This window comes from Macrotis lagotis, chromosome 3, assembly GCF_037893015.1.
Source record: "Macrotis lagotis isolate mMagLag1 chromosome 3, bilby.v1.9.chrom.fasta, whole genome shotgun sequence".
NCBI classification, from domain to species: Eukaryota; Metazoa; Chordata; class Mammalia; order Peramelemorphia; family Peramelidae; genus Macrotis; species Macrotis lagotis.
In genome coordinates this window covers 258436391-258448411 of record NC_133660.1, presented here as the reverse complement: position 1 = coordinate 258448411, position 12021 = coordinate 258436391, and the positions used below count along the sequence as shown (strand labels likewise).

Genomic DNA, 12021 nt, shown 5'->3' with positions numbered 1-12021 from the left:
ATAAGGAGTGACCAAAAGAAAGGGAAATGCTGGAAAGGTCTTTGTTGTTCCTGCATCTTTAGAGCAGCATAGAAGGTCAAAGATGATAAAAGAAAAATTTTAATTGTTGCTTTTTTTTGATGTGTAAGGTATAGGTGAAAGCCTAAGGCTGATATTTTCAAAGCCCATATGGAGTTCAAAGATCCCTTTCTATCCTGATCAGAGAATCTCCACTCTGTAGAGCAGGGGTGACGGTGATAAAACCAGGCCCAAAGGAGTCTGGGGGGACCTGATTGGTTCATATTCATACCTCAACACCCCAGACCCTACTTCATCCTGACTGGGGGAGCAAGATGCCATCTCCACGCTGCAGACCTTAGACCATAACCAATGCTGGACCTTAATTATCCCCAGTAAACATCCGTCAATTGATAGTCCAAATGCTGGGTGTTATTAATCATTTTCTCAAAGAATCATTTAAGTCTGGTTGGCCTAATTGGTTCATGTTCATGCCCCAATACTCCAATCCCTCCCTCAACATTGGAGGCCAATGAGTCCAACCCATCCTCCCCTATTTGACATATCCATTAATGAAGAGGCACTTGATTCATCTCTGCTAAACATTGTGTTTATTGTTGAAGATTTCAGTATAGAACAGTTCAGTTAACTGGGAGGTTAGGGTGTCCAGGGTCATACAGTCAGTAGGTATTGGAGGAAGAACATAAACCCAAGCTTTCCTGACTCCAAGGTCAGCTTTGTATAAACTAAACCACATTGCTTTCTCATAGTTTGCATTGTGTCTATTCATCAGTATATGACTTACATTCCCCCAATAGAGTGTAAATTCAATGAGGGCAGGGGCTGTCCTCAGTGCTCAGTATTCATTTAGATGAATGGATGGATGCATTGATGGGCAGATGGACAGATAGATGGATGAATGGACAGATGGATGGATGGATGGACAGATGGATGGATGGATGGGTAGATGTACGGAAAAATAGATGGATGGATGGATGGACAGATGGGTGAATAAGCAAGTAAATATTGTGATGTATGCCACTATGGGGTCGTCTCATTTCTCTCCTTATCTTCTTCTTCGTTGTCTTACAGAAATGTCCTGAGAAAGCTCCTGACCCAGCCACAGCAGTCAAAAGCTGATGTTCTCTCCCTAGAAGAGATCTTGGCTGAGGGTGTGGAGGAGAGTGACACGTCCAGCCAGGGCAGCAGCAGCGAGGGCCAGATCCGGCTGTGCAGGACCAGGATGAAGGCACTTCAGGAGGCCATGTACTACAGCGCCGAGCATGGCTATGTGGACATCACCATGGAGCTGAGGACACTTGGTGAGTTCTCCAATGCTACTTCTTAGTAAAAAATAAATAAATAAATAAATTTAAAAAGGACATTCTCTGGGGGGGCAGAAGCCAATCTGAATCTAATAATCACTATGGCAGGAGGTTGACTTGAAACATCGAAATGCTAGTGCTTATATATGTGCAGAGTCAGTGATGGCTGTGATGATGAGGAAGGCGATTCCCGAGCAGGGAGAGCCCTAGGTGGTGACATCATAGGATGTAGAGCTGGGAAGGCCTCAGGATCATATAGTCAAACTTATTTTACCTGGCAAGAGACTGATGGCCAGATCCAGGACCACCTCTGGTGTCTGAGCCCAGGGCCTTCCTTTGATGGATGCCCAGGCTGGAGTGGTGTCTCCAATTGTAATAAATCTCTTCCCTGATTATGTAGCTAGTGATGGACTGATTAATGGTCCTATCTCCCTTGTTCAGCAGCCACAAACAGAAATGACTCCAATAAGAGGGAAAGAAGCAAAAGCAAACAGGGAAGATCCTGGCTGGCTCCATCAGAAGCAGCTTGCCTCAGTTGGCATCAGTTTGCCTGCCTATAAAGTAGGGGTTATTGTGATAAAAGCAAGCCCAAAAGAGCCTGGGGGGACCTAATTGGTTTGTGTTCACACCCCAACCCCTACTTCATCCTGACTGGGGGAGCAAGATGCCATCTCTCTCTAATTGCCAAGACGTCCCATTAGTTTTCAGCAATGAACATTGCCGAGCAGTCTTAAATTACTCAGAGCTCACTCTGACAACCCTCCGGGACCCCGTAAACAGTAATTATGTTTTATCCAAAGCTCACAGACTTCCCTGGCAATCTGGTCAGGGAGGAAAGCCCTGTGATGATGGCTCCAGAGCAAAGGGCAGACTTTTTAGACTAGGGTGGGGACTCCCTCCCATCAGAATGAAGGAGCTCTCCCTGGCAGATGCATCTGCAGGGATGTGTCTGGGGCGGGTAATGCAGCCCGCCAGGACCAGGCTGGCCCACGTGACCAGCTGTGGATGTGCGGGCCGTTTTCCCCGGCTCCCTCCGTGGCCATTCTTCTCGCTTGGAAGCGGAACGCGCCTCCTGCCTTGTCAGCGGAGAGCCGTAAGAGTGAATGAAAGCTTTCATTACAGGCTCCCTGAGAGCGGGCCTTTCACTGAGCTCTGATGGGCAGGGCTCACCCAGGGCTCTGGCAGGAAAAACCTCTCCATTGTTGGTACAAACTGCCGGGAGGAGCCCAGGCTGGAAGAACCAGGCAGGGGGCCAGAAGGCAAGGGGGGGTGAGGTGGAAAGAGCCCTGGGGACTGGACTGGTGCAATGACTCTGGGCCCCAGTTTCCCCATCTGTAAAATGAGGGGGTTGAACTAGAAGGCCTCTCTAAAAGTCTTCTATTGTCCACATTAACAACATTGTGGGTTGACCAACTATGATGGACGCATTCCTCTTAGCAGTTCAGAGGTCAAAGACAATCCTGGCAGGCCTGTCAGGGACCCCACCAGCCACATCCAGAGGAAAACAAAACAGAAAAAACCCGCAGGATCTGAATGGATATTGTATTCACTTTCTAAAAACTTCTCTGTTTTTCTTTCTCATCTCATGATTTTCTTTCTTTTCCTTAGTCCTAATTCCTCAGACACAAAATGACTAATGTGTTAACATTCACGTGGTCACCACGTGAATGGGGGGGGCAGGGGGAAGAAAATGGTAACTTGTACATATGCAGGTGGATGAATGTTGAAAAACTTCCATAACGTGTCATTGGAAAAAGAAATTCTCAATCAAAAATAAATAAATAAGAATATAAGTCTCATAAATCACAGGCATGGGAGGGGCCTTAGGTGGGCTTAGGGTGGGCAGGGAGATGACCACGGAACTCTTTTTGACCGCAACCTATGCTTTCATTTGTAGAGAAGTTTAGAAAGTCTCTCCACGAGTGCCAACGGCAGCTCATCTCTAATTTAGAGTCCTGGGGGATGGCCGGTGATGCACCGGGAGAATAGGGACAGTCATCATATTGAGAGTTAGCATGTTTGCATGTAGTGACCACATTTTAGCCTATGGTTGCCCGTGTTTCACCGACAAGGAAACTGAGGCCATCGCTCCTCCTAAGCAGTCCCCATCCCCATCCTCTACAGGTGTTCCTTGGAAGCTCCACGTCTGGATCGAGTCTCTGCGGACGTCCTTCTCTCAGTCTCGTTACTCCGTGGTGCAGAGTCTGCTGAGGGAGTTTGGAACCATCAAAGAGGAAGACTACAATGAGGAGCTGGTGACGGAGGGCCTCCAGCTCATGTTTGACATCCTCAAGACCAGCAAAGTGAGTGGTCCTGCCTCCCCTGCCCCCAGGGCCCACCCAGGCTCCTCTCCCTCTGGCCCCACCCTCCAACCCAGGACACCCATCCTCTAGCACCCTCCCCAATCTGTGAGAGCCATGTATGAAGCCACGGCGGGGGGTGGGGGCCACATCAGTGTTTGTTCTGAGCCGGGGCAGCTTCTGGAGGGCCGGCTTCCCCATCAAGCCCAATAGAGCAGAGACAGGCGGCCGCGGCTGCCGGCCGCCCTCTTCCTGGCCTCCAGCGCACATCTGCAGCTGTCTGTGGTCGGGGGAGCCTAACCTGACGTGTCTGCCCCCCACGCAGAACGACTCCATCATCCAGCAGCTGGCCAGCGTCTTCACACACTGCTATGGCAGCAGCCCCATCCCCAGCATCCCGGAGATCAGGAAGATCCTGCCAGCCCGGCTAGGTAAGCCGGCTCCCTCCAGCCCCCTCCCCCGCCCCTCTCCCTCCCACTCTCTCTCTCCTTTTTGCTTTTTTCGCCTCTGAAGTCTATCCAAGTTCATGTTTATTCTTTCGGTGACACTATCTGTCCGTCTCGTCCTCTGCTGTCCCCTTCTCCTGGCTTCAGGCTTTCCCACCATCGGGGTCTTTTCCTCATTATGAGGCTAACGTAGTTAAGCTTCCCCTTCGCTATTTGACTTTCCACTGAATTGGACCTGAATTTCTTTAAATATTGACTGACTGATCACCTCACTGTCCAAAGGACTCCCTGAAGTTTTCTCCAACGCCACAGGCTGAAAATTTCCAAATTCCTAGAATCAGTGCCCATGGGGTGATGCTAGCGCCTGCCTCTCAGGCTTGGCATGAGCATTCTAGCATTGGAGCTTTGGGACTAAAAGGAACTCAGGAGACAGCTAGTCTGATCTATCGTTTTACAGATGGGGAAACTGAGTTCAGAGGGGCTTGAGTGACTGGCCCCAAGTCCAGTAAACTGGAGCATCCTCTCCTCAAAGGAAGTAGCTTGCAGAGCCCTCGGGTGAACGTTCTACGTATCACTGAAAGGCGACAGATGCCAGACCGTGCTCTAGTCCCATCCCAGACCCTTCAGAGCTGGGCTGCTTTGGGCTGGTCCCAAGGGGCGCTGATAGAATGGGGAGGAAGCCAAGGGTGGACTCTCACCTCTGAAAGTGCCGAGTGGACCCAGATGTGTGAAGGTGGCTTCACACCAAGCGTAAAGTCCTCGAGGGCTGGGAATAGTCATCCTCGCCGCTCCATTCCGAGCTCACGGTAGAATGTTTGTCCCATACATTTTGACCTGGCCATTTTACAGATGAGGAAACTGAGGCACGGTTTGACTCAACTTTAGCCAAAGGGCCAAGTCTTCATTCAGGAACACATATCCCCAGAAGTGGCCTGGGTCCAAGTTTGTCCCCACGTCTGCTCCAGGGTTACAGCCCCGTTACTGAGGATAACTGGAGGGGCCGTGGTGGTCGCCCAGTCCAGCCCCTTGTTTTACAGATGAGGAAACTGAGGCCTAGAGAAATAAAGAGAGTTGTCAGAGGTATGGATAGGCCTCTGCCCGTTATCCCCAAGTAGTCTGCTCATGCCAGGGGTTGGTGGAGTACCTGAGGAGCACAGCCAAGGTGTCCGGGCCCCCCAGTCCTCCCCTCCTAGGACCATGGGCTGCAGCTGCCCACTCTAAGCGTGCCCTCTTCCTTTGCCTCCTCTCCCTCAGATCCTCATTTTCTGAACAACAAGGAGATGTCGGACGTGACCTTTCTAGTGGAAGGAAAGCTGTTTTACGCACACAAGGTCCTGCTGGTGACCGCTTCCAACAGGTGAGGGTCATGTGGAAGGTAGGAAAGAAAGAAGGAAGAAAGGGAAGGAGGAAAGGGAGAAGGAAGGAGTAATCACTCTGTGTCCTAAAACTCATGTGTTATAAACTGATGGAAAAAGCCCTAGGAAGTGGGCAGAACTCTAGTAAGACTGAGATATTTCCTGCCCTTTGGAAAAGAAAAGAAAATTGGAATTTTTTGAAAAGACTGTAGCTCAGGCTCCCTCCGGACCCCCTAGATCTAGGAAGGACCCAAGCTCCTTGATGAGAGCCCCCAGAGGAGGGTGAGCCCTGGAGGACGGAGGCGCTGCCCTTCTGGCCACGGGAGCCCACAAGGGGCCGGCTCTGACCTCCTGGGACCAACCGCTGGCTCAGCGGAGACAGCATTAACATCTCCACCACGGGGATTAACTTGGAATGATTCAGGGAGGTGTCTTGCCTGGGTGGGTGGGGACATGAGCTGAGGAGAAGTCAGGGACCCTTGATGAGGAAAGAAGGACTCACGAGGACGACCGGGTTTTGTCTCGTCCGCCTCAGGTTCAAGACCCTGATGACCAATAAGTCAGAGCAAGACGGCGACAGCAGTAAGACCATCGAGATCAGCGACATGAAGTACAACATTTTCAAGGTGGGCTCAAGACTCAGAGGGTCCCGGAGGGCCCCACGTGGGCTGGGTGGGGGCCATGGGTCACCTTGCCGGGAGCAAGAAGGCATCTCGGTCAGTCTCAGACCCCTTAACTGCCCCGATGGCCTTAAACCAGTCATGTTAACTCAGTTCATGGATCGAGAGCCAGAAGAGTCCCAAGAGGATCTCCAGCCCCCTCCCCACATTCAGAGATAAAGACCCTGAAGCCTGGAGAGGTGACAGGGGGAAATATAGTCGGTGTACAAAGTGCTTCCCCCCAGTGTCCCCAGGACACGGGTTATGTGGAGATGCCTCCCCGTTTTGTAGAAAGGAAGTGACCTGGCCAGGGTCATATCAGTAGTTGAGTGTCAGACTCGGGATTTGAACCCGTCTCTCATCTCTCTGCTTTTCACACTAGAGCAAACTCTTTGCTAAATGGGGTGTCCTTCCCTTCCCAGCCTCCCCGTGGAATCGATGGTAGGGGTGGGAAGGAGCGTGCGGCTCCTCCCTCTTCCTCACTGACCCCAACGGGGGACAGATGGGGGACGGGGCCAGAGAGGAGGAAACGGCCTCGCCCAGGTCCTGTCTCCGGACTGGGGCCCTTCCAGATGTCCCCCAGGTCCGGGACCCTGCCCTCATTCGCTCCATGGGACCCAGGCCAGCCGGGCCCTGCTCTGAAAGGCCCTGGTCCCCTCCACAGGCCCCTCCAGGTTTCTGCTCCTGGAAATGGGGAAGAAGGGGGGGGGTTGCCAGAGGGGGCACCAGAGGCTTCCGGGGCCCCTAAGGGCTCTGCAGCCCCCAGGCCTCAGGGCTGCCCCGAGGCCAACCTGGGGCCGGGGTCTCCGGGGAGGTTCCCAGACCCCTGGGAAGGGCTGCTGAGGGGCCTCCCCTCCCCCTCCTCGCTTTGTGCTCCATCCTCCCTTTGTTGTGCCCTGTTTGGGAGGAGGGGGTTGGGGAGAGGCTCATCTGGACAGGAAGCTGGAGGACGAGGAAATGGGATCCCGTGTGCCCGTGTGTGGAAAAAGCCAGCGCACCGGGGCCCTGGAAGAGCCGGCTGGGCAGTGCCCCCTGGCAGCCCCGCCTGCCCCCTCCCGCCGGGGACTGGAATGCTTTAGCTCCTAGACCTGAGGCATGACCTTAACGGGGCAGAGCCCAGCCAAGGCTGACTGTTCACGCGCGGGCCCGGGTCTGTTTCCTTAGGGTGCCACGAGGGGTCTGTCCCTTCTTTCTGAGAGCGGCTGTGCGTAACGTGGGCAGCCGAGCATGGGCAGACCCTTGGCAGGACAGCTCCCTCTGCCCCCCTTCACTGTTCTGTCAAGGAGCCCCAGAGAGCCACCCACCGGGCCGGCCCCTCGATGCCTCGCTCCCGGGGCTCTCTGTCCCTGCCCGGTTTATCCCAGGCCAAGAGGTCAGGTGTGCTCTGGAGCCCCCCACCCCGGCTTGGAGGCCTGGCTGTCTCCCAGCCCCGTTGGAGGAGCGAGCAGCGGGGTGGGACGGAGGCCCGGGGTGGGACGGAGGCCGGCCTCCGGCTGCCAGAGTGGGCCAGCAGAGCCCCCCACCCAGGTCAGGAAAGGACAAACCTGGGACCGGAGCTAGAAGGGATTTTGAAGGTTGTCTCCCCCAGGCCCCTCACTCTACACCTGAGGCCCGGGGTGGAGGGTGCCCAAGGTCGCCTCAGGGCCCCCAACTCCAAAGTCGGACCCTTTTCATCATACCGTCTTCCAGTTTGGTCTGTTTTCCTCCCGACCATACTTTTCACCTGGGGGCCAGGAGGGTGCCCCGAGAAAGCAGGGGAGCCGGAGGGAGGGATCGGGTCACAGCTCGGGCTCCGGCTGGCATCACAAGATTTCACGCTTTGTGGGGCCGGGAGGATGGGGGAACTGAACCCCAAAGAGGTGAAGGGAGGAAGTGGCCAGTCTGGGACCTTTGACCCAGACATCGGGAGAGTCCGCTGGGGGAAAGCGCAGCGATGAAAAGGCCGGAGGACGTTGGGGGCCTGGGGTGGGCCGACTGAAAGAAGAGGAGGTGCTGAATTTGAATCCCGTCTCTGCCACCTTGGTGACCTGGAGCAGCACCCTCCTCTGGCCTCTGGCCTCCATCCACAGGATGGCTGGGTGGTGCGGTGGGCAGAGCACCGGCCCTGGGGTCAGGAGTAGCCGAGTTCAAATCCGGTCTCAGACACTTAATGTGACTTAGCTGTGTGGCCCTGGACATGTCACTTCACCCCCTTAACTTGAAAAATTAAAAAAAGAAAAAAAGGAAGGGTCGGACTAGATGATATCGAAGGTTCCTCTTGGCTCAGGAATAATCCCCGTCGGCCCCCAGTCACTCGCTGACCCCCAGAACTAGTCCTGGGTTGAACGGGCCTTTCTCCATTTCAGCTGATGATGCAGTATCTGTACTACGGAGGAACAGAGTCCATGGAAATCCCGACCTCCGACATCCTCGAGGTGAGCCACGACCCAGCGTGGGGCCTGCCCAGCTGCCTCCTCCGGGCAGGGCTGTGGCTCCATCAGGGTGGGCTTTCCTGCTCTTAGGGGGCAGTTCTAAGGGAATTTCCGTGTTCTGCATTGAGAGATTATTCCAGAAGCACACCCTGGGTGTGGGAGGAGGCATGTGCCAGGGATAGAGCCTCTCGCCTTCTGGAGAAACCCCCCAGCAGAGGTCTTGGGAGTGGAGGGGGCACAGTGGCCAGGAAAGAAGCCCCCCATCTTACTTAGAAACAGAATTCTGAGCAAGTTCACTGGAACCACCACAGGGCGGTCTCAGAGGGGCTTGGGTGCCCCCGGCCGGATGGAGCCTCCCCTCTGCCCAGCTCCCCATAAGGTCGTCACATCTCAGGCCCTACTTCCTTACCACCCCAGGGCCACCCTGACGCTCGAGCCTGGATCTTATTCTGGGGGGGGTCTTTGGGAGCAGGAACCCCCCACCATCAGCATAGACCGTACCAGGGTGCCAGCACAACCCTGTAGGGGTGGCAGAGCCAGTGAGTGAGATGGCTCCGGGGGTGGGGGTCCATGCCAGCCCCTTGCATGCAAGCGTCATTCCGCGGTGAGTCCAGGCTGCTATGGAGAAGAGGGAGAGGATGGCAGGGTTGCCCCTGTGGCGATGCACCAGTGCCCAGGGCCTTCCCGAGACTGAGGTGCCCATCCTCACCCCCATAGCTGCTGTCGGCCGCCAGCCTGTTCCAACTGGATGCCCTCCAGAGACACTGCGAGATCATGTGCTCCAAGACCATCAGCATGGAGAGCTCGGTTAACATCTACAAGTATGCCAAGGTACAGAGAAGGTGCCATCCTCACCCACCCAACCCTCCCCCATCCTCAGGGCCCTGCTTGTCACGAGCCAAGGCTCCCACCGGGTCTTCCCGTCCCCTTCTGTGGCGTCACTGTGGCCCCCAGACCCCGTCTCCTGTCTTTTTCCTATGTTGGCCCGAGGGGCAGGTGAGAGTCACCACACTAGGTTAGCTGGGCCAGAGAGATCCGGGTTCAAACCCCACCTCAGTGGAAAAGCCACTTCCCCTCTGCCTGCCTCAGTGTCCTCCTCTGTAAAATGGGCCAAAGAGCGGCTCCCAGAGGTGCAAGGATCCAGGGAGATGGTTGTCAGATGCCCTGCGGACTGGAGGGCTGTGGATGCGGAGGCCGTGCCTAATGCATCCCGCTGGGGGCCACTGCAGACCCTCAGCCCCGAGAAGGCAATGGGAGGAAGCAAAGCCGTGCTGCCTGCCCGGGGGCAGCAGTGCCAGGCAAGGATGGGCCCCGAGTGGCTAGGAAAGACGGCATCGGGAGGCTGGGCGCACAGGGACGTACCTGGGGCATTGCCTGCACCCTTGTGCCCAAGAGGCCCGGTTCAGCGGCCGACAGGTCTTGTAGTCAGAATGCTCGAGGCCGGTTTTCTCTCGTGCCCTGGCTTCGCCCCCCCAGCCCCACGGCAGCCTGTCACCTGCTCCCCCTGCCCGGCCTCACCCCAGGTCCCACTCTCCCCCCAGATCCACAATGCCCCGGAGCTGGCCTTGTTCTGCGAGGGCTTCTTCCTGAAGCACATGAAGGCCCTGCTGGAGATGGACTCCTTCCGTCAGCTCATCTACGGCCGCAGCAGCAAAGTCCAAGGCCTGGACCCCCTGCAGGACCTCCAGAACACGCTGGCGGAGCGTGTGCACTCTGTGTACATCACCTCCCGGGTGTGAGGAGGCGTCCCCATGCCCGCCTCGGGATGGCTCCTTTCTGCCAGCCGCCCCCACTCCCAGCCTGGTCAACCCTCCCCAGCGGGAAGGGGAAGAGCTTGGCCTCCGCGCTCGTGCCGGGGGCGCCGGTGACAACTGACCGCCATTTTATCGAGGGGCAGTCGGCCGAGGAGGGGCCTGTCCCTCGGGGGTGGCATCCTGAAGACTGAGGGGAAGGAGAGGTCGGCCCATTGGCCCTGCCCCATGGCACCGGCCCACATTGCCCTCCATGGTGGGAGAGGTGCCATCGCAGTGTATATGTCTCTGGTCCGCTGCCCCCCCCCACGGGTGCTCCGCTCTGAAGGAGCCTCCAAAGGGGGGGGGGGTCTTCGTTTCTCGTTCTGCCACATTAGCACCAAAAAGCAGTCTGCCCCCCGTATTCACATCCACGCGCCAAAGGATGGACTCTGAACCCAGCTTCAACCATTCTCTGGCTGGGGAGGACTCGAACCCAGGGCCCTCTTTCTCCTCTTCTGTGTACTCGATGGCTTCACCTGAGTCAGGATAAGGGCTATTGAGGTGACAGGGGCTCCTGACCGTGGCCATCATAGCAGGACGCAAGGAAGACCTTCCTCACCTGAACGCTCGGGGCGGCGTCCCCAGCTGCGTTCCTCAGCCCCTCGCCCTGGAGCTCTCCACACGATGCTCCCATTTTCCTTCTGGTTTGGGACTTTGGATGGAAGGGTCAAAAGAGACCCAGTAATGGTCAGAAACCGGCCACCTCACATCAGTGGAGGCAATGTCTGGCTTTTAGTCTGAAGGGAAAGGAAGGTAAGTGGGGGAAGGCAGGACGGAAGACAACCAGGCAGGGGGGCTTGGCATCGCTCCTCTGGGGTTCACAGTCTTCAGGGAACACGGGCAAGGGGAAGAGAGTCGAGGGCTGGGTGGCCAGGGCCGAGCCGAGCAGAGACGGACGGGCCATCCCGGGCCAAGACCCTTTACCAGCCCAGCCTGGTGGCTTGAGCCCATCTCTTGTCTTAGAAATGGGGAAGAGGAGGAAGGACCCCCCCCCAGTTCCTGAGATACAGCTGACGGGAAGGGAGACTCCACCACCACCCTGGGGGGGGGGGTCTGCATGATGCAGCCCTGAGCCCCCAACCCTAGCCCTCAGCTCCTGGTCTCCTAGACACAATTCTGGGAAGGCTGGGCAGACCCCCACACAGGTGGGCCACTAGTTCTGTGGGGGCCGGTGTGCTTTCTTAGAACCCAAACAATTTATTTATTTACCCAAAGCCACGCAGGGGCTTTTGGGGAGGGAGTGGCCTTGTCCCTGGGGCAACCTGGGAAAAAGCCCTGAATGGCTTGAAATACTGGAAAATAATTTTCAAAAAGCTGCTTCGGCAAGATGTACAAAGGTATAGGCCTTATTTTATTGCTGTAATATTGTATGATACGTTAACTGTACATTAATTCATGTTGTCATTTATTGTAAATGTATCAGGGTTTTATTAACAATAAACACTTGTTAACAGTGACTCTGGCCTCGGTTTGAGTGAGGGGGTGGGGGGGTCAGCTCCTGTGTTTGGGGCCCCATGCCCGGGCTTGGGGGTGACTTTGGAGAGGTTGCTTCCCCTCCCCAGGTCCAGTGACCCCCGGAGCGTGGCCGTCTCTAAACCCGTTGCAGCTGTTTCCGTCAGTAAAACAGAGAAGTCCCGATGGCCTCCAAGGGGCTCAGCAAGATGGGGGGGTCCCAGGGTTGGACCTCCCCGGACCTAGTGCAACGGGGTCGGGTCCCGGAGACCAGTCCCTGAGC

The 12021-nt window shown here is 56.0% G+C and overlaps 1 protein-coding gene across 1 annotated transcript in view; it reads left to right on the top strand.

The window, feature by feature from the left end:
- The window catches only part of ABTB2 (ankyrin repeat and BTB domain containing 2), a 167180-nt gene extending 155437 nt beyond the window's left edge, over positions 1 to 11743 (top strand). The window contains exons 10-17 of the mRNA XM_074230457.1: positions 1090 to 1319; positions 3447 to 3625; positions 3948 to 4053; positions 5323 to 5425; positions 5959 to 6049; positions 8428 to 8496; positions 9211 to 9324; positions 10035 to 11743. Coding sequence (XP_074086558.1) covers positions 1090 to 1319; positions 3447 to 3625; positions 3948 to 4053; positions 5323 to 5425; positions 5959 to 6049; positions 8428 to 8496; positions 9211 to 9324; positions 10035 to 10232 — 1090 coding nt within the window. The 3' untranslated portion in view covers positions 10233 to 11743. The remainder of the gene's footprint in view (positions 1 to 1089; positions 1320 to 3446; positions 3626 to 3947; positions 4054 to 5322; positions 5426 to 5958; positions 6050 to 8427; positions 8497 to 9210; positions 9325 to 10034) is intronic.
- Positions 11744 to 12021: the final 278 nt, after the last annotated feature.